Raw genomic sequence first — 25,133 nt, 5'->3', positions numbered from 1 at the left:
TCATCATAGGTCTTCATACCATGTACTGTATCCTAGTTGGGCAAACAGCTCATGGGGACTCAATGAGGGCTCAGCGCTGGCCTTTCTGGGCAGGGGAATGGGTTTAAATCTCAGCTTTGTAAGATTGTACAGTCAGCTTGAAAAATACTGCCGTGAATTTTGTAACTTAAACAAGTTATACCCTCTTTCCAGACCAGTTTTCACTTGTGAAACAGGGTGGCTGTACTGACTGAATGTCAACGGTCCCAGGTCCACCAGTATGGCTTCGGTCCTGAGTTGATGGGGCCACAAAACCTGACAGGACCCAGCTATAGGGCTCAGTCTAAAGAAGGGACTCGAGAGCCGTGGTCCTCCCACATAGGCAGTAAATTGGGTATTTTATCTTCCTGAAAAGCAAAATGTGAAGACATTTACAGCTTTAGCACCCCCTCCCATCTCACTCGTTGTTTCTAGCTGTGAGATTTTCTAGCTGTAGCATTTTGAAGATAAGCTTATAACATATTTTCTATTAGTTATACTGTACATTTGCTTAGAACTTTACAGTGGACAAAAATGTTGACATTTCTGATTTAATCCTCACAATACATCTGTGAGGTGGGCAGGGCAGAGAGTATTCTGATGAATAAAAATAATGCAACTGAGCTTGGAGAGGTGGTGGCATTACCCTCAGTTGCGTGGCCACTAAGAAGCATGTCTGGGGATATCATCCAGACGTTCCAGTTTCAAGGCGGGGGGAATCTTTCTCCTGTACCCTGCCTATGTAGTTTGTTCCTTGATGAGTCATGCAATAAAATGTGAATTCATTTGAAACTTAAGTAATTTTAATTTGTGAAAGTGAATCCATCCTTAGGGTTTTTCTTTTGGCCGAAGATATTTCTAATCTTAGGAAGAGTGGCTCTTCCTAAGCCACTCACTGATGATTTTACTACAAAGGAAAAAGCACAAAAATAACTTGCAGTTAGTAATTACCTGACAAAGAAGTGTTTCACAAACTCTTCTGAGTCATGTCTGAGAACCGAAAGCCACTGATAACTGTGGAGTAGCATTTCCTAATTTGTGTTTAGGAGAAGATGTTTGTGTAGGTACACTGGGGGATGTAGATCATGGGCTAATCAGTTTAGAAAAGACTCAGTGAAAGAAAATTAAACAAACCTCTGTATTATAGAACTTCTCAAAGCCTTCAATATGCAGAAAGGTGTGAAAAATCTCTGAAGGGGAGGGTGTAGTGACCCACCACTTTCATGCTTGTTTGGTCACAGAACACCTCTCCATCCCCCAGGACAGCAGAGCTCTGTAGAACACAGTTTGGGAAATGTGTGCATAGTAGCTTTTCCCACATAGAGGTGAGAACCAATGATCCTGCCATCTTGCTCTAGGAACATGGGTCACCTGGGAAACCCTCAGTCTCCCAGAGGCCTCATCTCAGGTTAGATGCTGTGCAAGGAAGACAGTTATCATCACTGCAGCATTAACAACAGTCAGGCTATGGGTGTAAGTCCCCACTGTTGGTCCCTGGCTGAGCCCTTCACTCTAGGGGACTGTCATGACCTCAGGGAGCTAGGGCCAGTGTACAAAGGGGTCAGCAGCAAGACCTGCACCTGGGATCATCAATGGGAAGGTAGAGGATCTCAGAAACCAGGTTCTTTGGAGAAGTCAGAGCCTCCCTGGAGATAATAGGAACACGGGCTGACAAGTGAGAAAGGGACCCAGGCATGTAGCTCTTGGCTCTGGCCATTTTCTGTGGAAGTCTCCTGTGACAGTGGAGATAACCAGGTATAACTCTTGGACTCACTGTCTGTCCTTCATGCTGGGCCCTCAAGACTGATTGCAGTCTTACCCTTGGTCTATGTGAAAAGACTGGTCAGCGTGTTTGCTGAGGATGGTTCTGAGCAGTGATAGAGGCAGCCAGCCAGTTGGCAAAGCCAGGTCTCTCCCTCAGTGGACTGGTCCTCAGCTGCTTCCTCAGAACAGCTCCCACAGTGTGTACCCCTGCAGGGACTGGGGCTCTGGAGCTTCTCCTTAAGAGCTCACACAGGACAATGGAAGACATGTTCATTTGTTGCTGTCCGTTCAGTAATTGCTTTGTCTTTGCTTTCTGCTGCATGGAGTAGAACCCAGCTGTTTGGGCCCTACCCCAGGTAAGACTGCCATGTGGTAAGTCTGCCGTCTCCAGATTTATCACAGGCCCCCCGGGCTCTGGGACCTTACGCTGGTGCCCCCGGGAGGCTCATGAATCGTGCGTTCTGTTTGCTTCTATCAATAGCCTGCTGGAGAAGGTTGAACAGGAAACATGGCGTGAGACCGGCATTTCCTTTGTAACCTCAGTCACCCGCCTCATGGAACGCCTTCTTGACTACAGGTATCTTCTCAGGAACCTACCTGGCCTCTTCTCTGGTCACATCCTCTCCCCAGCAGGAGGATCCCCTGACCTTAAAATTGAGACCACGTGACCACAAGAGGCAGGGCTGTTCTGGTGTTGTGTGCCATCACCAGTCATTAGGAATCTCCTGATAGCCAAGGAGGAAGGGGTGAAAGTCTTCTCTCAGGCGTAAGGCCAGGATTTCCTGGGCTTACCCCTGGTACGTGGGCATATCTACACTGGAGGTGTCCTAGGGACATGTAGCCATCTGGCTTTTCATCCAGAAAAGTCAAGACTCAGAGGGATGGGTACAGCAGAGAGGAAAAAGGCTATCTCCAGAGTGAGGTGGGATCTTAGTGCAGACCTTCCTCAGAGCCGTATGGCAGGTGGGCAGGGAAATATCACCCAATACAGAACTGTTGTACTTGTTTGGACTTCCCTGGTGGCTCAGCAGTAAAGAATCTCCCTGCAATGCAGGAGACATGGATTGGACCCCTGAGTTGGGAAGATCCCCTAGAGAAGGAAATGGCAACCCACTCCAGTATTCTTGCCTGAAAAATCCCATGGACAGAGGAGCTTGGCAGACTGCAGTCCATGAGGTGGCAAAGAGTCAGACACGACTTACCAACTATACAGCAACAGAATTGTGACCCAGGAGGACTTCCACTTCTTTTTTCCAGGGCAAGGGGTACCCGATTTTCCCATACCTCCATTCTTTGTGTAAAATCTATCTATTTCTGTCCATTGACCCTGGCCAGGTGTAGATGAGAGGAGGCAGCCTGTGAGCTCAGAGATCTTTATGATATGTGGAATCTGGGAGTTCACAAGTAATCTGTTTTTTCCTGAAAGCCTGCCTTCTCAGTCATATCATGACTTTTGACTTAGCCTAAAAGGAACACTGCCACTGCCACTGGGGCCTGCCTTACTCTCTCAGTAGAGTTCAGGAGAGCCAAGAGGGCCTTAGGGAGATTATAGGGAAGGTGATAAGGAATGAGGAGGGCTGACAGAGAAACCAGCCCCAAGCAGTAGTTGTCTTCTCTGTGCTGTGTCTCATGCAGATATCAGCAGGGTGCACCTGGGACTCAGGTGGCTGTGTGTACAGGAGGCTTCTTGCTGGATTCACAGTCTGTTCCTCATTCTTTCATCTCCTTGTGCTAGGCCATCCCTCCTTGATAGAGGAGCATGGATTTGATCAGTCCCCACTCTCCTTTGGCAAGGATCCATTCTCAGTGTTTCTGTGTTCTGTGTTCTGTGTCTGGCAGGCTAGCCGTGACCCCTCCTGCATCCAAGCCTGTTCAGCACAAATGCAGCTCAGCCCTGGCTGAAGCTACCCCTAAATCAGAAGAAAGCTTCAAATCCACTGCTCCTAGCTGGAGGGGATTCCAAATACTAGTGCACAAGAAGGATACCACAGGGAGAAAAGTCAGTGAGATGATTTACCTGGTGGCTGTGCCATGGTTGCTGGGCTACAGGGTTCTGAAGGCAGGCCCCTGGAGTAGAGTGTATTGGCTTCCCCTAAACACTGTCCTACAAAATGAAAACTGCCCTTTGTGGACGGCTCTGTGGCTTCCCTTTGAAGAACTTGAGGGTTTAACCTTCTCCTTTGCTGACATACTTCTGCCCTGAAGACGTTGATAGGTGCTACTGAATGCCCTGATACAGCCTCTGGGCTCTGCACAGTGCCACCAGAACAAGGGTACAGCTGAACAGAGATGTTTGAGCCCGAGGAATGGGTCCAGAGCCTGGAGGGAACGCACAGTACAGTCCCATCCGTGAACAAGTTTCTGTTGGAGAGCATCCTCCTCTGGGGTTTGGACACACTGAAGCTTCAGGGACACTGCAGGTCTGTGTTGTCCCAGAGGCACCACCTGGTCCATTCCTCTTCGCTCTCCCCTCCAGGGATTGCATGAAAGGAGAGGAGACAGAGAATAAGAAGATCGGCTGCACTGTTAACCTGATGGTAAGAGAACCTGGGCTGTTCCTCCTCTCTGCCTCATGGAGTGGCTTCTGTCCCGCCCTGTGACCACCTTGTCCTTTCTGCAATATGTGGCTATAAGCCTGAGGGTTTGGGTGCAGACATCACCCTGTCTCTGGAATCACATTCCCACTCGAGAGGGGAAGGCAGTGCGCCTCTCCTCAGACAGAGCTGTAGCCGGGCCTCTTGGCAAGGTCCCACCCACTGACATACGCCCTCTTCCACCACTGGTACTCTTCCTGTTTCTTGCCACTCAGGACCCCTGCAGACCTGCCAGAGGTTTTGCCCCCAGCAGGGGTGCCTTATGACTGGTCCCTTCTCTTTCTGGCGCTGGCTGCCCCCACGGCCTGCCTCCTCCTTCCTGTCCAGCACCCCCAGGGTTTTGGCCAGCCGCCTGGAGCTCAGATACGGCTTCCAGAGGCGGCAGCCCCTCTCGCCTTCTCGTGTACTTCCTCCTCTCTTACAGAACTTCTACAAATCGGAGATTAATAAAGAGGAGATGTATATCCGCTATATCCATAAGCTCTGTGACATGCATTTGCAGGCTGAAAACTACACAGGTAAGCAGGAAGGGAGAGCCCGGCCTCCTCCCGGCAAAGGACTGGACAGACATGCTCAGCTGACAGGGGAAAGCTCTGAGTTGGGGCCCGCCAGATGTCAGTGGAGTGTCCGCGCCCACGGACACTCACCCCTTGCCCTCAACTCCTTTGTAACGCGTGGTGGAGAGAAAGCAGGGTGAACTTGCCCTTGTGCCTGGCTGCCAAGGTTCTTCCACTCCCCTTGCCTCCGGTTCCCCCCATCTGAGGGCGATCTCCAAATCCCGGGAGCCAGGTTCAGAGCCTCCTAAGCTCTTTATTGCTCCTCATAAGCAGAGCCTTTCCGAGGACCTCACAGCTGGGCTGAGTGAAGCCATAGCCCAGGCTCATCGCCTAACCCTGGGGCCTCCAAAACATGCTGGCGGACCTGCCTTGTGGTCTGGGCTCTACCCCTGCAGCCACCCTGAGGATGGACAGTGTGCACCTGACTTTCTGACTGGCTGGACAGGGGCCTTTTCACTGTATCACAATTTAGTCCATTACTAAGGCCTTTTCTAAAAGAAAAATTTAAAAACATACCTGTCATACTGTTTACTGAGTGCTGCTCTGAGTCAGGAAGACAAGTGTACCAACATGTGCCCTAGGTGATCACCTTGTGCCACAGTTCCCCCCAAAATAACCACTTTTTCACCATGGTAACCGGCCATCACATCTTAGCCCTTGAGCCACAGGTGGTGTGATAGGCCAGGAAATTTAGGCTATCCTTGTCCACAGTGTTACTAGAATGAGACGAATTTGTAGAAACGAAGAAACCTCCTTCCCTATTTTCTGTTAGATATTAAAGACTGTTTCACAGAGATTCCACCTTTCCTGACACAGCTTGGCAAGAATTAAGTCTGAGATGACTGGGCTGAATCTGCCATCCTCTGCATCCACTTCCACCCATGATCCCAGCAGCCCTTTGAGGGGGCAGTGAAGTGACAGACTGAAAAGTTCCATGTATCAATAGAGGCATTTACTGAACTCCTAGAGCACTGGAATGAGACTGAGAGGCTAGGTCGGGAGTTCGGACGGAGAGAAGGTGCTAAGCCTTGCTTCTGGTGGCCTCAGGAATAACATCTAAAAAGAATATTGACAGGGAAGAAAAAGATTTCACATGATTTTCTAAGTTCCACAGGGAGGCCTTGCAGGTTTGACGGGCTTGTCCCCACAGTCAGAAAGGGCTTCCCAGCTCCAGTGAGGAGTCATGTGTGTCCCTGGGCAGGAAGACTGGTGGCCAGAGTGTAGGCGGAGAGGCAGAGGTGAGCAGGGCCTGGGAAGGCTGTGGGCAAGCAAGCCTGGCTAAAACTGGAAGTGGATCACAAGATAATTAGAAAAGAGATTCTCCACAGATTTGAATGGGGCCTTGAAGGCCAGGCAGAAGCTCAAACTAATTAAGTTGCCAATAGGAGATGCTCGCCAAAAAGAAACAAATAGAACAGATGGAGCAGGCCGTGTGATGAGGACCCAGAGCAGCAGCTGTAATTCAGTGTGACTCACTCCTGGGCTCTAGGAAGCCACGGTATTGAGCTATGGCTTTTTTATAAACCCTCCCTATCAGTTCCATGTGTACGGGAGATGTCACCAGTCCTCTGCCCTGGACCCAGCATCAGCTGTAGTTTCTTCTATGAATGGAGCCCTTCACACAGTTATCACCATACATTACACACTCCTGCTCGCTGGTCCTTTTAGAAATGGTCGAGATAAGGAGAAAGGGTCATTCCCCATGCTGAGGTCAGAAAGTGGAGCTGGAGGTATGGAGGCTGGCTGTGGGATGGCCGAGGATAGCTTGTCAGAGCTCACCCCTCCTATCCAGTTCTGAGAAGGTTGGGAAAGAAGCGCTAGTCCCTTGAGCAAAAGGGAACCCAGGAGCTCTCTCTGACATGGCAATGTGTCCCAGAGCAAAGCGGCCTGTGCACCGACCCTGGGATACCTGAGCCACACCTTATCCAGAGCCCAGAGCAGGTGGCCAGGCTGAGGGAGGACGGTGTCCGGCATCCCTGACCTAGGCTGTGCACACTGGGTCCCCGGGCACCTGGCTGCCCCAGGACCTCGCTAGAGCCTGTCCCCACAGAAGCTGCGTTCACTCTACTCCTCTACTGTGAGCTGCTGCAGTGGGAGGAGCGGCCCCTGCGGGAGTTCCTCCACTACCCATCCCAGACGGAGTGGCAGCGGAAAGAGGGGCTGTGCCGCAAGATCATCCACTACTTCAACAAAGGCAAGGTGGGTGTCCCCGGGCGAGGCTTCGACTGCCTCAGCCCCTACTGGGCTCCATGGCACCTTAACCCTGCAGGAGTGACAGCAGCTACAGAGGGTGCTCTGAGGGGTGGTGAGGAGGTGGGTACCCATGTGCATGCATTGGATTTGGAGGCAGCATGACTTTCTCTGGGGAAAGACAATAACAGCTTAATCCTGTGGCTTGGAAGCCAGTCGCAAATTGAGGGTGTAAAAGAACACCACACACCAGCTTTGCACACCTGTAAATACTAATGCTCCAAGATCAGGGGCCTCTGGGCCCCCTGCTTGTCTGTATTAGATTTACTTAGGTTACTGTAGCATTCTGATCTGCAATAGAAAATGTGAGCGGTAAAAATGAGTGGATTTTAACCACAGCCGAAGGAGGCCCATATTGCCTCCTGTTCATGTTCTTGTCTTGGGTCTCTCTTCCTTACAACACCATCCAGGTTCCTCTCACAGGCTTGTTCTCTGTTAAACTTGACTGTAGAATTAGCAGGCATTCTCAGCATTGGCTCAGACTTCTTGGACCTTGCCCACCATCCTGCTCCAATCTCTGGGAGAATTCCTTGTGGGGCCCTCTGACCACCTGCTGTTGGGTGTGCCCCACACACTGGAAAGGCTAGGTTTGTGTAACTTGTTGAAGCTGTTGTCTCATTACTCAGCTTTGAGCACGTCTTAGAAAGCTAAACTAGGATCATGCAGGGAACTATAGCAGCTGAACACCAGACTTGAATTAAAATTTTTTTTAATTTTTTTAAAATTAGTTATTTCATCATAAAAAAGATTCAAACATTAATACATTTTGCCCATAACTCAGAAAACATTCATCAGGTTTACACAGCATGGGAGACTTCTGTTTGTCAAAAACATCCACCCATAGGGAATGCACATGCATTGGTCAGTAAGAACCGGTCTGAAACCTCAGGAGCTCTCATTCCACCTAGCCCAGAAAGGAGATCCGTGCCTGCTCTCAGCCAGCCACACACAACTGAGCGACGGAGCCAGCCCAAAGCATCCCCTCCTTGCTGGTCCAGAGATGGAGTGAGGGCTCCATGCCAGCTTGCTTGTAGGCCTGTCTTCCTGGCACACAGTCCACCTCGAGCTGCCACCTACCCATATGCCCAGTGAGCCCTCCCAGCTCGGAGGCACTGGCGTAAGCATGGTGTGAGTGTGCAGGCGTGCTGTCAGTATATTAGGTCTCTTTTCTTTCCATGGGCATAGAGCACAGAGAAGAACTGTGCTTATCTGATTGAGCCTACCTGTGGATCATTTGAGCATTCATGGTCCCCTTCTCACTCCACACTACAATAGTGTTAAGAAGCAGGTTTAATGCTAAGTATGAACAAGGGAAGGGTTTCCCAGGTGACTCAGTGGTAAAAGAATCTGCCTGCCAATGCAGGAGATATGGGTTTGATCTCTGGGTCGGGAAGATCCCCTGGAGAAGGAAATGGCAACCGATTGCGGTGTTCTTGCCTGGGAAATCCCATGGATAGAGCAGCCTGATGGGCTCCTGTCCCTGGGATTGCAAAAGAGTCAGACCCCACTTAGCAACTAAACCACAACAGCAGCAACATGGACAAGGGGGTAATGCAAAGCCTGCCTGAGTATTGTGGATGGGCAGGACGGGGAGAAGGACTGAGAGACTCCGTAGGCCACCTTCTCAGGAATCTCCCACTCCTTCTGCCTTTGCTGTGAATTGCTGGGGGAGCTGCTTCTGTACAGACCACTCAGGACAGATCACTCTGAGCCCTTCCATGAGCGCATCCTCACAGGGTATTTATCAGAGGCCTTCTCCTGGGCCTGTATAGAAGGTATGACTTTTCTATTTCTGTTCCTCCATACCTGATGGAACCAGTGGATAGGGCTCACCCATTCTCTTAAAAGCATTCAGGGCCTTTTTTCTAAAGACTCCAGAAAAGCAAACCCTGGCTGATACAGGAAAAGTGCTTCTATAGGGTTCTTGGTGCCAGGAGGAACGTGAGCTTGGCAGTCAGAGGAGGGCAGGAAGAGAGCAGACTGCAAGGAAGCGGGGGCAGGCAGTGAGGTTCTTGACCTCAGCACTTCTAGCACAAGCTGCCTCACAGCCACCTTCCTCCCTCTCCTAGTCTCTCTGTTACCCACCACATACAGACGACCCCATCTCCTTTGGTCCCACATTTCTCTTCTGAGTATCTAGAAGGACTGAACCAGAAGTCCAGCTCATGGCCACAGCTTTGCCCTGGGTCATTCCCTCCGGTGGTGAGGTGATCAGCCTAGGAACCTGGACCAAGGTGAATTGGGTTGTGGTCACAGAGGTCAGCTCTCCCAGGCCAGACAAGGAGAGAGGGACACTCCAAAGGGTGTGCCCAGGTGGGAGTTAAAAGAATGAAGGGAAGATGAGAAGATGGGAGGCAGTCCTTCATCCCAGGGAAGAAGGAGCAGACAGGAGGGGAACCCCTGCTTACCTGGCACACAGACCATCAGGTATGAACCGGCCCTCCCTGTGGGGGTGGGCTTGGGCTCTGCTGCCCAGGGCTGCTATTGCTCACACTCCTTGGAAGGAAGGACAGATCTGTTACTTCTGATACATTGTGTGTAAACAGAAGTACAGAGACTGCCTATCAGGAGTCATGGCTTTTGCCTGCCTTTCCATTTTGAGCAGAGTGAGCCAAGTCAGTGCAGCTTCCATTCCTGTGAGTGGGGGCAGCATGGATGTACAAACACACGTCTGCCCAGGTGGGTGGAAGTGACCAGATTTCAGACACCGGTTAGGAGTTGTGGAGTGGCTTTGCCTCCTGCCTTTCTGGCAAGGGAAAAGAGGTAGATGGTATGCATTATACCTGCCGAGCATTCCCTCCCTGTGCTCCGAGGTTGCTCTCAGAATCCCCATTATTCCAGCACAACCCTCAAGGCTCACCCTTCGGGTGGGATGTGGGTGCAGGCTTGGAGCAGCAAGGCTACAAATGAGGCCAGAGATGCCAGCGAGGCAGATAAGCACAGCTTTCTTAGGAGCTGCTGTGTCAGCAGGCAGAGCTCCCTGAGGCTCGTGTGGGGCCGTCAGCACCTAAGCAGTTCCCCAGGGGGCGCTCCTTGCAGGCCGGCCGGCTGTCTGCACACACACTGCTTAGCCAGCCCCCGTGGAACTGCCTGCCTGGGGTGGGCCCTTCACTGAAACCTGCCCAAGCGGCACTTGGAGCCAGAGAGAGGGCAGACACGTGCCCCCTTTAAAGCTGCGATGTGGGGGCACAAGAGGCTTTCTGGCTCCCTGAGGCAGAGGAGCTGTATTGGAGCAGAGAATCAGGGTCTATTTAAAATTCTCTTTGGTTTGTTTCAACATTTTTAATTGGTCCTGCAGGTCAATCTGTATTGCATTAATTTCTTCAAAGGATAGAAATAATGTGCTCTTTTTAGGAAATACAGTCCTGAATAAAATAGTGTTGTCCTTCTCCCTGATGCTATTTTAAATCTATGTTTTTAATAAAGTCCTTATTAAACATTCATACTGAAACCCTGATGGGTGAAATTACATGATATCTGAGATCTGCTTCCAAAACTGTAGGGAGGAGTAAGTGAGTGAGATGTGAATGATACAAAACTGACTCTGAGTTGGCCGTGGTTGAGGCTGGGTTATGAGTACCTAGGGGTTCATACTTCTGTGTTTCCATAGCTTAAAGTCTTCCTATAATAAAAAATTTTAATTAGTATTTAGAAGTTAGGGAGAAGAGCCTGTCTAAAATACCAAGTAAACCTTTGATTCCCAATCTCCCTAAGAGAGGAAGCACTATATTAAAAACAGGAGGAAATGGACTGTATTGCCCGTTGGTGAAAGCTGCCATTCGATGGGCCTGCCACCATAATAGGAGCCACACCACAGAAACAGCCTGAGACCTGATTAGACAAGGATTATCTGAAGCCTACTCTAAGAGTGGAATATTTCTATAAAGGAAATTGTCGGATCTACCGCCAAGTCCTTGGGTAGCTACTTCCTTCTTAGCTTCCATACTTCTTTCTAAGCTTAAATCATCTTAAGAGTCATTATTTTCATCATTAACTCATTAAATAAGTCTTCATTGAGTACCTGTTCATGCCTCGCCTGGTTCTAGGCTCTGAAGATAAAGGATATAAACAGAGTCCCTGCCCTCCTGCAGCTTTTAATCTGATTATGACTAGTACAACATAAAAATAAATACTTCTTAGCCCAGAAATAAACCCATATACCAACAGCCAATTAATCTTCGACAAAGGAGGCAAGAATATACAATGAAGAAAAGACAGTCTCTTTGGCAATTTGGTGTTGGGGAAGCTTGACAGCCACATGGGGACCAATGAAGTTGGAACACTCCCTCACAAAAATACACTCAAAATGGCTTAAAGATTTAAATGTAAGACGTGACAGCATAAAGCTCCTAGAAGAGAATATAGGCAAAATATTCTCTGACATAAATTGTAGCAATGTTTTCTTCATTCAGTCTCTCCAGCAAAAGAAATAAAAGCAGAAATAGATAGGGCCTAATCAAACTTAGAAGCTTTTGCGCAGGAAAGGAAGCCATAAACAAAACAAAAAGACAACCTATGGACTGGCAGAATGTATTTCAAACTATGCAACTCACAGGCACTTAATTTCCAAAGTATACAAACAGCTCATTAGAGCTCAATATCAAAAAAGCAAACAGCCCAATCAGAAAATGCGCAGAAGACCTAAATAGACATTTCTCCAAAAGAAACATACAGATAGCCAACAGGCACATGAAAAGATGTTTAATGTCACTAATTATTAAAGAGATGCAAACCACAACTTAATGTACGATGGGTATCACCTCACACTGGTGAGAATGGCCATCATCGGAAAATCTACAAATAGTAAATTCTGGAGAGGGTGTGGATAAAGGGAACCCTCCTATACTCTTGGTGCAGCCAGTATGGAAAACAATATGGAGGTTCCTTAAAAACCTGAAGACAGTGTATGTTTTAGTTACATGATCCAGCAGTCCCACTCCTGGGCATATATCCAGAAAAGAAAATAACTCAAAATCAAAAAGATACATGCACCTAATGTTCACATCAGCACTGTTTACAATAGCCAAGGCATAGAAGCGACCTAAATGTTCATCGCAAAGAGTCAGACATAACTGATCTACTGAACTGAACTGACCAAACTGTCCATCAGTATATGAATGGATAAAGATGTGTGGGGTGTGTGTGTATACATGCATATGCAGTGGACTATTACTAAGCCATTAAAAAGAATGAAATACCACCACTTGCAGCAACATGGATGGACCTAGTGATTGTTACACTAGGTGAAACAAGTCAGAGAAAGACATATGATATCACTTACATGTGGAATCTAAAAAATTACACAGATGAACTTATTTATAGAACAGAAACAGACTCACAGACATAGAAAACAAACTTATTGTTAGCAAAAGGGAAAGGGTGGATGAGGGGTAAATTAGGAGTTTGGGATTAACAGATACGCAGTACTATATATAAAATAGATAAACAGCAAAGACCTACTGAATAGCACAGAGAACTACATTCAATATCTTATAATAATCTATAGTGGAGTCTAAAAAGGACTATATATGTATGTGTGTGTTTATATGTGTGTATATAGTCTTGTTTATACAACTGGATCACTTTACTGTATACCTGAAACTATCACAGTATTGTAAATCAACCATATTTCAATTTTTAAAAGCAAATGCTTTTTTAAAGAAGATGGCTTCAGAGTAATGAAAGGAGAATAGATAGGGTGGGTGCTTGTCCTTGACAAGGTAGTCATAGAGAGGCCTCTCGGAGGTGGAAACATTTGAGTAAAAACCTGAGAGCTATGCACTGAGCCAGAGTGTCATAATTCTGTGTGTCCTCCACAAATCGGTTTTGAGCATGTGTTCTTCGTGACATATGAGTTGCAGGAGGCCTTTAGTTGTGCCTTCTGATAAGGTTGGCAAGGCTTGGACCCTTCTGAGGATGCCTGCGGTGCTAAAGCCTTGTTCCTGTTTCTGTTGCAGAGTTGGGAGTTCGGGATCCCACTGTGCAGGGAACTGGCATGTCAGTATGAGAGCCTCTACGACTATCAGAGCCTCAGCTGGATTCGGGTGAGCTTCGCATCAGCTTCTAAGGGAGCACTGACTGAGCACCTCAGCACTGGGTTGCGTGCTGTGGACAGTGCAGGAGAAGCAGAAGCCAAGGTTCCTGCTCTCAAGGCGCAGAGCACACACCTGACAGATGCCTGCATGATCCAGGCCCCAGGGGCTGCTGGTGCTTAAGGAGGAGGCGGCAGCACACGCAGGATAGTTCACGGAGGCGGCGGCAGCCCAGCTGCACGAAGAGGCTTCTCCTGAAATGATTCCGTTCAGATGTGCCGCATCTTAGTGTCTCCCTGCCTTGGCTTGTGGTCACTCCTAAGCACCCAAGTGAAGAAAGTTCTTCCCTTCTTAGATGCGAAATACTCAAAATTAAGTGAAATGGACTTTGAAGGTCTCTACCAAATGTTTCCTTGTTTCCGGTGCTGGGTTTTGAATCATAACAGCTGGTTAAGTCTTTGGCAAAGAGAAGTCAGGAGTCTCAGTTCATCTGCCTCCTGCACCCTTGTCAGTGGTTCTCTGACCCTGATCAGGCTCTGTAGAATAGATGAGGTTCTACACCAGGAAACTTTTGCTCTGATCTTTGAAGGTCACTGCTCCCTGGCAGGCTGGCTGATTGAATGCATTAGGGACATCTCAGTCAAATTTCAGTGAGTTTTTCTGAATCTGAAGCCAGGTCAGCTAAGACTAAAAAACTTACCAACATTGGTAATGCCAGATACCATGGATAGTAGTTCCACTTTTAAAGTTTAAAATCTCCGAAATTGGGACCAGTACAATGACTCCGGTAACTAAGCCTTCCTCATTTTGTTAGCATCTTGAGTCAGATGGTAAATGAACTAGAGCAATGCAGTTGGACTGATGGTGTCACCTAGAGGCAACACTTATTGTCAGTTGGTGTAGTGAGTATCATCAAAACCAGAAATTCCTGAACAAAAAAGAGGAAGTCCATGTTAAACGTGTGCCCCTGAAAGTTCAGGAAGCCTGTATGGGGCTGGGTCCACTCACTGGGCAGGAGAGTCCAAGCAGCCTCTCGGGGCTGGCCCACCTCCAGGTGATGATGGGGAGGGAAGGTTTCCTTTCCATCCGACAGCTCCCTGGCGAGGGGCTGATCATGGCTAGGGGCTCACTTTTTATCTAGACTGAGTCATCACGTTCTCTTTCCAAAAGGCAGTGTCTGCTTAGGCCTGGGAAAACTTGCTTTGGACACACCACTAGCAGTCAAGCCAACCTGCAGGCAACTGCCTTTCTCGTTCACAGAAAATGGAGGCCAGCTACTATGACAACATCATGGAGCAGCAGCGCCTAGAGCCCGAGTTCTTCCGGGTCGGATTCTATGGCCGGAAGTTTCCTTTCTTCCTTCGGGTGAGTCCATTCAGGTAGTCACAAGAGCTTCTATCATATTTTACACATAATTTCTAATCTGGTTTTTTTTTCTTTTTTAACCTTTTCCTATTGCACTGAATAGTTCCTTACAAAGGACTGATTTGGCTTTATTTGACTGAACTGGCTGCCAACTTTAGACTGTCTTTCTCTTTGCAGTTAAACTGTTTTGCAGCCACCTGGAGTACACGAGGGTGGTTTTCTCACCAAATCAACCAGGATCCTGCAGGAAATGACCAGGGTTTGAGACTATCCCATAGATAATGGTTAGAAACCTTCCACCTTCTGTTTCCAGGGCCTGGAATCCTCTGTTGTGACTATTCTCTGCCAGACAGGATATCAGTGCAGCCTTGACCTCAACAGTAGGCTTCACAGTCAGGGTGGAGAATCACTGAGTTGAGAGATCTCTGAGGATAGTCCCTTTTGCTCCTGGGGGTTGTAGAGCAAACCAAACATTGGGTTTGGCTGGGGAAGAAGGCCTTTCCAAGGCAGCCAGTTCTCTGGCCCATGGTGACTACAGCCATTTTGTTCCACCACTGCTGGAAAGGCTGGGCAGGGATATAAATAGAGTGGAAGAATTGCCTGAGCACAGACGTACTGACACCAGTTGAACAGTTGTGGTTGTTTTTTGTCTTTATTTAGCACAATCCAGGGGCTCCAGAAGGAGTCAGCCTGGGCTTATAGGTTATAGCCCACAAGTAGCTATTCTCAGATGACCTGAATGAAGCCTTGCTGATGGAAGGACCCAGAGGCTGCAGTTGAGACCTAAGATTAGCTCTGATTGTCCTAAGCTCCGATATCATACTAAGGTTCAGTGTCCACAAGTCTCAGGAAGCTGCTAGGAAAATTCATAGGATTACTTTGATGTTCTTGGGATCCTATCTTACTGGAGAAATTGCTTAAAATTCATAGGATTACTTTGATGTTCTTGGGATCCTATCTTACTGGAGAAATTGCTTTAGCCAATGAGCAATAATAAGCTTGGTATCTCATTGAAGGTCAGCAGAACTTAATGGCTTCTTTTAAAAAGAAGCCAGTCTGCTAAGCAACAGAGTCCAGGCTGACCGCATTTTGGATGTAATGCAGGTCAACATGCACATTTCCTGGGCAGTAATTATTCTAGGCTAAGAAGAAAAATGGTTTCTGTAGGAACTAGTGATAGAGACAGGGACAGCAAACACACCCTGTCTGACTGTGATCCCCAGAAGGCTCGAATTCTGTTCCACAGAAGGGTTGCTAGAAGCAGAACATGCCTCAGTAGAGGCTCCGGACCTCCAGAAGCCGCTGGACCTTCTTCACTCTCTAGGACCATCCAGCCCAGGCTTATCAGACAGGGCATGTTTGTTGCCCCCATCTACATAGATCATACAACAGCAGTGAGGGTAGAGGTCAGCAGAAGAAGGAATAGTGCAAGAATCCCTAGGTCAGAAAGATCCCCTGGAGAAGGGAATGGCTTCCCACTCCAGAATTCTTGCCTGGAGAATTCCATGGACACAGGAGCCTGGTGGGCTACAATCCATGGGATCGCAAAGAATCGGGCACGACTGAGTGACTGACTCTTTCTTAGAACCAAAAACATCTCTAGAAAGCCCTTTGGTAAGCTAATGATTCTAGCCTTGAAACTAACTTCTTTCTCATTTTATCTTTGTAAGTTATGTTTTATTGTCGTTTTACTCTCCTTGTTTAGTTTCATGATTTGTACGTCATCAACTAGATTTTACTCCAAAACATCGTTCTTTTGACTCTTACAAAATCAAGCACTGGTGTTCCCCATTTTTGTCCCTGTCAAGCAGGAAGTCTCCACCATGGTTCCACCTGGCTCCCACCCCCTATGCTCACGTCACAGGGAGCATCAGTGTCTCAGGGCTCTGAGAGCTTTCTGACAGGTAGGACCTGGCATAAAACCTCATCTGAGCCAGTTACAGTCTAAATATTCAAACATGGTTTCAAGGGTGCCAGTGATAGAGGAAGTATAACCGAGAAATATCACCCGTCAGTCCATCCTCATCACGGCAGGAGCTGTGTTTCAGGCATACGAGTCTGCTTGGCCTGGCCGCATGCTGTACCCCTGCCCCCCTCAGTTGCTCAGTTCATCTGCAGCAAATGGAATAAGGCCAGCAGAGGTAGCCGTTTGCCTTGTAAATGGCAAGGACAGAGGGGAAAGCAGTGGCAGCCAGATCTGTCCTACGCGGGGCTGCCGGGACTCTCGCCTGAGCTGACTGGAAACCAACAGCTAGCCTCAAGGTCAATGCGCTGTGCGGTTCTCCTGCTGGGCCCTCCCCAGAGCACTAGGCTGCTCTTTGACCTTCCCTGAACACAGAGGCCGGTTATTGCTCCAGCTCTGTCAGCTTGAGTCCTCTGGACCATCTGCCTGTGTTGATTCACAAATGTGATTATCCGCTAATCTGCATGGAGACAGGAAAACATCCAGCCCTCCCGTCTTGGGGGAGTTTCTTTTTCTCTTCATTTTACCCATGAACAGACACTGACGAGGATTGTACATTTTGCATGAAAAGGCCAGTTCTTCACAATTAACCTTCTTTGTCAGTTCTGCTTATCAAGCAAGGAGCTTGTAAATGTCTCTGTCCTCTGACTACTGATCTATTCCACTGGGGAGGCCAGCCTGCTTCCCCTGACCTTGACTTCCCTTTCACTGTTGCCCTTGCATTCTGATCCATCTGGACATGTGGCCAAACCTTACCTGAATTCTCCCATAGTAAGAGAAGAAGTGAAAAGTGGGCAAAAATCCTATTCCAGAAAGATTGATGTTGTACTGTATAGCATAGGGACTCTGCTCAATGTTATGTGGCAGCCTGGATGGGAGGGGAGGTTGGGGGAGAATGGATGTATGTATATGTATGGCTGGGTCCCTCCACTGTTCACCTGAAACTATCACAACATTGTTGGTTGGCTATACTCCAATACAAAATAAAAAACTTTCTTTTAAAAAGGCTGAGGTCACCCACAGCCTAGCCTGTGATGACCCCCCTACCAGGAGGCATAGGGCTGGCCCTGTGGAACCTCTCTCTTCCTCCCTCTGAAGACACGTAAATGCCTAACACCACTGTCAGAGTGAATCTGGTGAGGCGGACAGAGGTCACCAGAGGGCTTCTGAGGAGCGCCTCCAGCCACGCACTCTGGCCCAGCCGTGAGGCAGGCAGAGCAGTAGGGTCAGGGTCTCCTCAGGCCCCAGAGAGGAAAACCGAGACCCAACCCAAACCCAACATGGCATAACGTGAAGTCTTAAGAAGTGTGTAGTTGGATGATGGTCTACGGACCCAGTTGCAGAGGAATTGCTGCTAGAGGAGTTGGTAAATGCCCACAAGGCACTGGGCGGTGTTTAGACTGCTTCTCCCAGCTGACAAAAGTCATGCTACAAAAGCACACATCTTACCACCTTCCTGTTGTCCATTACCTGGTGGCTCCCATGGCGGCACTCGTGGACACGCGCCAGCAGCCCCTTCTTCGCCGCCCACCAGTGCCCCACAAGCACCTTCCCACGAGCCATGCCTTTTCCTCTCTTGGCTTGCTGCCCGGGTTGTCACTGTATGCACATAGATTGACCCCGCTTCTCTACTCCACCGGGTGGCCCAGGTGGACCTTCCAGGGCTGTCTCCAGGCGTGGCTGTTTTCCACAGTCCCACCCCCGGCCCCCCACTAGCGTCCCTTCCCGTGTGAAAAGCCCTGCCCGCCCACGAGCTTCCTGCCGCTCCCACGCCGGCCGGCCGCCGCCACACCACTGCTGTCCTTCACCCTCCTTGACCGTGCTTTCCCTTAGGGCAGAGTAGTGAGCAACGTGCTCTGCCCCAGGCCTGCCCCAGGGGCTCCCAGGTTGAGGAGCTGAGGGTGGGCGGCTGCAGGCGAGGCATGGCGTGTGCTCTCCCCTTTGTGGCAGAACAAAGAGTACGTGTGCCGGGGCCATGACTACGAGAGGCTGGAGGCCTTCCAGCAGAGGATGCTCAGCGAGTTCCCGCAGGCCGTCGCCATGCAGCACCCCAACCACCCTGACGACGCCATCCTGCAGTGTGACGCCCAGTGTATCTTTTCACCCATGGAGGCGAGAAGGGCCGGGACCGTGGGAGGGGAGGCCCACCCAGTCGGCTGCCCCGCTATGACGCTGTTGGCTGCTGGTGGCCAGGTTACCCACTAAGTCCCAAAGCAGAGTGTGTCCACATCACTTACCGATCCTTAAAGGGGCACTTGAGCCTCACAGAGGAGGCGGGGGCATGCCCTTAGGCCTGGGGGGCCTGATCATCAGCTAGCTTTTATCCCTCTGGTGAGCTACTGCCAGTACCTTAGTCCCCACCCAGCCCATGAAGGGTCTCCTGGCACCCAGCCGCAGACACTATGGATTCTCCCAGTGTCCACAGGGACACTCCACTTCCATCCCCTGCTGCTCCCCCACGTGTGTCTGTCGATACCCCGAGCCTCTGTCAGGACTGAGGCACAGGGGATGGGGCAGACGGAGTGGGGAGGAAGATGGGGAATTCCTGTGTTCTTGGGGGCACTTGGAATTCTGAATGCAAACACTGGCCTGCCCCTCCTTCCCTGCATCAACTTCCATGACAGTCACGGTGGCTGTGGCAAGCCAGTCCCAGAGAGAGGAGGGTAGGCAGACGCCCATGTTCACTCTCCACAAAGATCCCAAGGAGTATCTTGTTAAAATGTTGTTTGGCAGTGAATACTGTGCAGTTTACCTGCAGTAGGCCGGCCTAGGCCCTTGCACCTTTTTCATTCCTATGGGGTATCCTCCTGACCCCTTTCCCTTCCTTCTTAAAGGGGCACTGGGGAACCCCTGGCTGCTGATACCTCACCTTGGCTGAGGGCTCAGGGCACTCACTGCTGGAGCAGTGCGGGGCTGGATAGGGAGAATCAGCTGAATTGTGTTTGATCCCTTCTGCTCTTTGAAATGCGCCTGCTGCCCCTTTGAAGGGCTCTGCTGGCCTCCTCTCCCTTGGCAGGGGTGATGGGTCAGCCACTCTGGTCCATCTCTCTTTCACGTCCAGTTTCCCTTCACCTCCTGCCCAGACCTGCAGATCTATGCAGTGACACCCATCCCAGAGTATGTGGACGTCCTGCAGATGGACAGGGTCCCAGACCGTGTCAAAAGCTTCTACCGTGTCAACAACGTCAGGAGGTTCCGGTATGACCGGCCTTTCCACAAAGGCCCCAAGGACAAGGAGAATGAATTCAAGGTGAGTGCATCTAGGGGAGTGGGGTCAGTGCTCACAGCGAGGCTGGGGCTGGCCCCGCTTTCTTGGGAGCTCATCAGTGACTCCCCTGGGGGCAGATGGGGCATGGGGAGAATCGCCTCGCGGCCTGAACCTGCCTATACCCTCCCCGCAGAGCCTGTGGATCGAGCGCACCACGCTGACCCTGACCCACAGCTTGCCGGGCATCTCTCGGTGGTTTGAAGTGGAGAGGAGGGAGCTGGTGAGATGCGATTCGGAGGGGCTGGTTTAACAGTGCTTCCTCAGTTCCTTGCTTGGGGGGCCATTCTCTAAGGAAGAAAAGAGAAGGAGTTCTTCAGCCACCTGCTGCCTGGCCGGGGAGCCACAGGCAGTCCACTGTTGGAGGCTTTGCTCACCTTCCTTCTCTCCTTTAATCTCCACAACACCCCTAGGCAGCAGGCATTTTTGTTCCCCCAGTTTACAAATGCAGAAACTATTCCCTGAAGCTCAGGAAGCCGGAGATCTCTGCGTTCAGAACTGATGTTGTTTAGTATTCGCTGTACTTCCTGAGTGCCTACAGATCAGAAGAGGAAATTAGAAAGGGCCCAGGGAGCCTCAGGTCCACAGGAACCAGAATGGGGGCTCAGCGATACGGGTCACAGCCCCTTGCTGTCAGGCCTGTGAGGAGGGAGGGATTGTCGTTGGGCCTGGGCTGACACCACGTGCTGTGTGCCCCCAGGTGGAGGTGAGCCCCCTGGAGAATGCCATCCAAGTGGTTGAGAACAAGAACCAGGAGCTGCGGGCCCTGATCAGCCAGTATCAGCACAAGCAAGTGCACGGCAACATCAACCTGCTAAGCATGTGCCTGAACGGCGTCATTGACGCTGCCGTCAACGGAGGCATTGCACGCTACCAGGAGGTAAGCTGGCCCAGCCAGACCCGGCCAGGGACATGGATCTCAGTGCCTCTTCCCGAGGTTCAGCCTCTTAGAGCAAACAGCCTTCCCAGCACACCCTCCCCGGCTGTGCCTTGGCTGACCGAGCATGGTCCTGAATGGTGTGTGTCAGTCAGTCAGTCGTGTCCGATTCTTTGCGACCCGTGGAATATAACCTCCCAGGCTTCTCTGTCCATGGGATTTTCCAGGCAAGAACACTGGGGGGGGTAGCCACTCCCTCCTCCAGGGGATCTTCCTGACTGAGGGACTGAACTGGGTCTCCTGCATTGCAGGTGGATTCTTTACTGTCTGAGCCACCAGGGGTGAGGCTTTAGGCTCCCTGCCGTTCCCTGTCTCCATGGCTACAGCTCTCCCAGGGAACATTTCTTCCTTTTTATTCTCTGAACTCTGACAGAATGGGTAATCCATCTGAGCATGGAAGGAGCCCTAGAGCCCAGCCCTTGACAAGGAACGAGTTGGGGCCTGGCTGGAAGACTAACCCCCTCATCCTGGCCACCAGCCCTGCCTGCCCTGCCCAAGCCAGTTGGGACCAGCATTCAGGCTTAGATTACTTGGCCACCTTCAGTCCTCCTTAGACGTAAAAAGCACACATGTGATTTCAGGAGGTTCAGCAGGCCGTGCTAGAGGCGCGTTGGTGTGTGCCCCTGTTAGGCAGCCCAGATGCCTTCCAGGTGGCACCTCAGACTGCGTGGTCACCCTGGGAAGTCTTCCGGACTTGGCCTTTCCTTTCACAGGCCTTCTTTGATAAAGATTACATCACCAAGCACCCAGGAGATGCTGAGAAGATAACTCAGCTCAAGGAACTCATGCAGGAGCAGGTATGCCTTGCCAGGGTTGTGTGGAGGCACCACAGGGAAGCTGCAGCACCCGTCATCTGCTCCCGAGCTAACAGCACGGCCTTGTTTATCACCCCGATAGGTTCATGTCCTTGGAGTTGGGCTGGCAGTTCATGAGAAGTTTGTGCACCCAGAAATGCGCCCTCTGCATAAGAAGCTGATTGATCAGTTCCAGATGATGCGGGCCAGTCTGTACCATGTAAGCTGAGCCCTGTCCTGGCCCTGCTACAGTCTAACCAGTGTCACCTCCTGCAGGCCTGGGACCTGTGTAGCAAGTCAGAGGCAAGGGGTGGGGAGGGGAGTGGGGAGAAGCAAGACTGAAGGAAGATCTGCTCCCGCCACAGAACAGCATGAGGCAGGGGCTGGTGGTCGAGCCAGGAGAAAGATGCCAAGAACCCCCTTATCCACTTTCCCCTTAAGGAGGAGCCATATTCAGGACAGAAAACATGTTTTTCAATGCACTGTGCTGTTGAACAGCGGTTTTCACATGAGGAGGAAAAGAGCTAAAGCGTATGGCCCACATACAGGAATCCCTTCAGGGATGCTTTTCATCCCAGGAACCTACAGAAGTAAGGCTTAGCCGGACCAGCCTTCTCTCGTCCGTCTCCCTCTCTCTCTCCATCCCCTTCCCCTTTAGCTCCCTGCTTCCCCTCCCTTCCTCTTCTTCCTGTCTGGTGATCCAGGCTCCCACCTGAGAAAGCCTGGGGTGGCAGTACTTTTGTACTGGCTTCTCTTTGAGGGCCCAGGCAGATCCTGGGGCTGGCCCAGGCCCTAGAAGATCTCCCTGACTCTGACCTGGCTCCTCGGTCTCCCTGGCAGGGTTTGACCCAAGGACCGATGCACACGAGCCGAAGCACGGCCTGTATCCAAGACTGGTTTTCCTCCAGGGGTCTTACAGGGAGCGCTAGCTGGCTGAGAGTAGGGTTCAGGTGGTCTTTTTTTTCCCCTTTGGCTGAGTTGGGTCTTGGTTGCAGCATGTGGGATCTTTGTTGCAGTGCATCATGTGGGATCCTTCATTGCAGCACATAGACCGTCTAGTTGGGGCGTGCAAGCTCCAGAGTTCATAGGGCTCAGTAGATGCCTGCGCAGGCTTAGTGGCTCTGCAGCATTTGGGATCTGAGTTCCCAGACCAGGGCTAGAACTCATGTCCCTGCACTGCAAAGCAGATCCTCAACCACAGACCATCGGGGACGTCCCTGTGTAGCCTTGAGCTCACACCTCTGGTCTCTGCATGTGAACTCCCCACCCCAGCAGGTGACTCAGGCAAGCTAGAGCCTGGCCCCTGGGGGACTGGGAGCTCCCTAGCGTGCAGGCTGTCAGGTCACTGCAGGAAAAAGCACAGAATGCTCACTCACATGTCTCAGGGTCTCCACGGCACACATGGAAGTGTCCTGTCCAGCTGCAAAAGCACATTTCCACCTTCTCCATGCTTTGGAAGAAGCAGGTGGAAAACTTCCTGCTTTTTTCAGACCAAGCTCAGAAACATCCCCAGTAGACATAGGAACCACAGATTGTGAAGGGCTTCTGGAAACTCGAACAGTTGTGTTTTGTTTCCTCAGAGTTGCAAATAGTGACACAAACCAACGTGCTGTCCCCCAGGAGGATTTGGGACCAAAAGTTTCTGCCAAGATGTCTACGTACTTAATTTAATTATGCTAAAATAGAAGCGTGCTGTTTTTCAGTTATCTGCATCAGGATTTTGTGTCCTGACACCCCACAGACTGTGTCACAGACAGCTTAACCAAAGTCACTAAGAATGGGGCCATTTAGCAGTCCAGTAAAACTCCAGTCCTTATGTCAGAGGTGCCCACTGCCTGACGGGTGATCACCAGCTCTTCCTCTCCTGTTCCCCAGCTCTTCTTCCACTTTTTCTTCAGTGAAAAAGCCTGTTAATACATTTTATGAACTCAGACCAACTCCACAGCCTACTCCATATGTGCTCTCAGGGGTCCACCTAGGCCTCATGGCCTCTGGTCTAGGCTGTGTTGTGGTTAGGAGGGTACTTTAGTTGTGGCGGGGTCACTGCTCTAAAGAAGGCAGGAGTTTAGGTTCAGCCAATAGTATATGATTCTTTTTTTTTCTTTTACATTCCTGCTTACCAGCCTGCCTCTTCTCTTTTATCCCTTAATTACTTGGAGGGGGGGAAAAAGTGAAGTGAAATTGTTAGTCACTCAGTCGTGTCTGACTCTTTGTGACCCCATAGACTGTAGCCCATGAGGCTCCTCTGTCCATGGAATTCTCCAGGTGAGAATACTGGAGTGGGTTGCCATTCCCTTCTCCAGGGGGTCTTCCCAACCCGGGGATCACACCTGAGTTTCCCGCCTTGCAGGCAGATTCTTTAATGTCTGAGCTACCAATTACTTATTTATTTCCAATTATTTATTATGAAGGGGCACTCATGTCTCAACAGGAGTTTCCGGGTTTGGACAAGCTAAGTCCTGCATGTTCGGGCACCAGCACCCCACGGGGAAATGTCCTAGCATCCCATAGCCCCATGAGCCCAGAGAACATCAAGATGACCCATCGGCACAGGTATGGCCTTAGGGCTGAGGAGGGGTCCCTCCACAAAGGTAAGTCTGGACGTCAGAGATCAGAGCAAGGGCGTCCAGAACACTGATTGTGTGCACTCACGTGCCCCCTCACCCACACACACAGAAAACACACAGCTCCTGCCACAGGATCTGCACTCCGCATCTGGTCATCCAGGGTGACAGAGGAGTGTACATGGGGCATCAGGGTGAGTCCTGAGGGGTGAGTAGAAGTTTGCTGGGTAGAAAAGAACTGGTGTTAGGAAGATGACGGAGCAAGATCCAGGCAAAGTCACGAACATGTGCAGACGCCTGAAGATCCTCATGCAGGCCAGCATGGTCAGTACTGCAGGTAGAGCCAAGTGGCTGGAGTGCAGGATTCCAGGGCCTGGAAGGGGGTCAGGATTTCTCTGGATGGGCCCTGTTCACTCAAGTCTTGGGACCTGTTCCCAGGGGAGCGAGGATCCCCAGTTGGCTTTCAGGAAGAACAGCATGGCAGTGAAGGCCTCAAGGTGTGCCTGCTCTGCACTCAGCAGACCTGTTACCGGGGCTCCGCAGGGGAGGCTCCAAGTCGCCAGGGCAGGAAGGCCAGGCAAGCGAAAAACCTGGAGAGGGGCCCTCACTGGGGTTTGTTTTCCACTGTGACCAGGAAGTCAGCACAGGGTGGGCACTCAGCAAATGAGGAGGAGCAAATGAATGGGGGGAGCTGCTTAGAACTGACAGAAAAGAACTGCTGGCAAGCCTGTGGCCACAGCCATGGAAGGAGGCCAGCAGATGGTTCACAGGCAGCTGCGGTGACAGCTTCCCCAAGTCAGGAAGACACCCTGAGCTGGGAGCAGATCCCAGTGCAGGGTGGGTGCTGGCTTAAGTACCCAACCTGTGGCTCGGAAGACCTGGGGTCCTTCACCTGATTCAATTTGTCTCCTTCATTCCTCCTGAGACACTGCTGACATCATCAGACTGAGTGGCCACAAACCATTTAACTCTAGGTCGAGGCTCTGCCTGGCTACTGTTGGCCCTCCCACACCAGGGGCCCCCGAGCAGC

The 25,133-nt window shown here is 50.5% G+C and overlaps 1 protein-coding gene across 2 annotated transcripts in view; it reads left to right on the top strand.

Moving 5' to 3' along the window:
- DOCK3 (dedicator of cytokinesis 3) overlaps positions 1–25,133 on the top strand; it is a 266,665-nt gene that overhangs the window by 221,977 nt on the left and 19,555 nt on the right. For both annotated transcript variants that reach the window (XM_065933597.1, XM_065933599.1), the window contains 14 exons: positions 2,112–2,138; positions 2,264–2,359; positions 4,259–4,319; positions 4,801–4,894; positions 6,984–7,132; positions 13,141–13,227; positions 14,476–14,580; positions 18,494–18,635; positions 19,627–19,793; positions 19,945–20,031; positions 20,509–20,688; positions 21,459–21,542; positions 21,643–21,759; positions 23,971–24,092. In XM_065933597.1, coding sequence (XP_065789669.1) covers positions 2,112–2,138; positions 2,264–2,359; positions 4,259–4,319; positions 4,801–4,894; positions 6,984–7,132; positions 13,141–13,227; positions 14,476–14,580; positions 18,494–18,635; positions 19,627–19,793; positions 19,945–20,031; positions 20,509–20,688; positions 21,459–21,542; positions 21,643–21,759; positions 23,971–24,092 — 1,518 coding nt within the window. The remainder of the gene's footprint in view (positions 1–2,111; positions 2,139–2,263; positions 2,360–4,258; positions 4,320–4,800; positions 4,895–6,983; positions 7,133–13,140; positions 13,228–14,475; positions 14,581–18,493; positions 18,636–19,626; positions 19,794–19,944; positions 20,032–20,508; positions 20,689–21,458; positions 21,543–21,642; positions 21,760–23,970; positions 24,093–25,133) is intronic.

This window comes from Muntiacus reevesi, chromosome 4, assembly GCF_963930625.1.
Source record: "Muntiacus reevesi chromosome 4, mMunRee1.1, whole genome shotgun sequence".
In the NCBI taxonomy this organism is placed as follows: Eukaryota; Metazoa; Chordata; class Mammalia; order Artiodactyla; family Cervidae; genus Muntiacus; species Muntiacus reevesi.
This window is presented reverse-complemented; position numbering and strand designations above follow the sequence as displayed.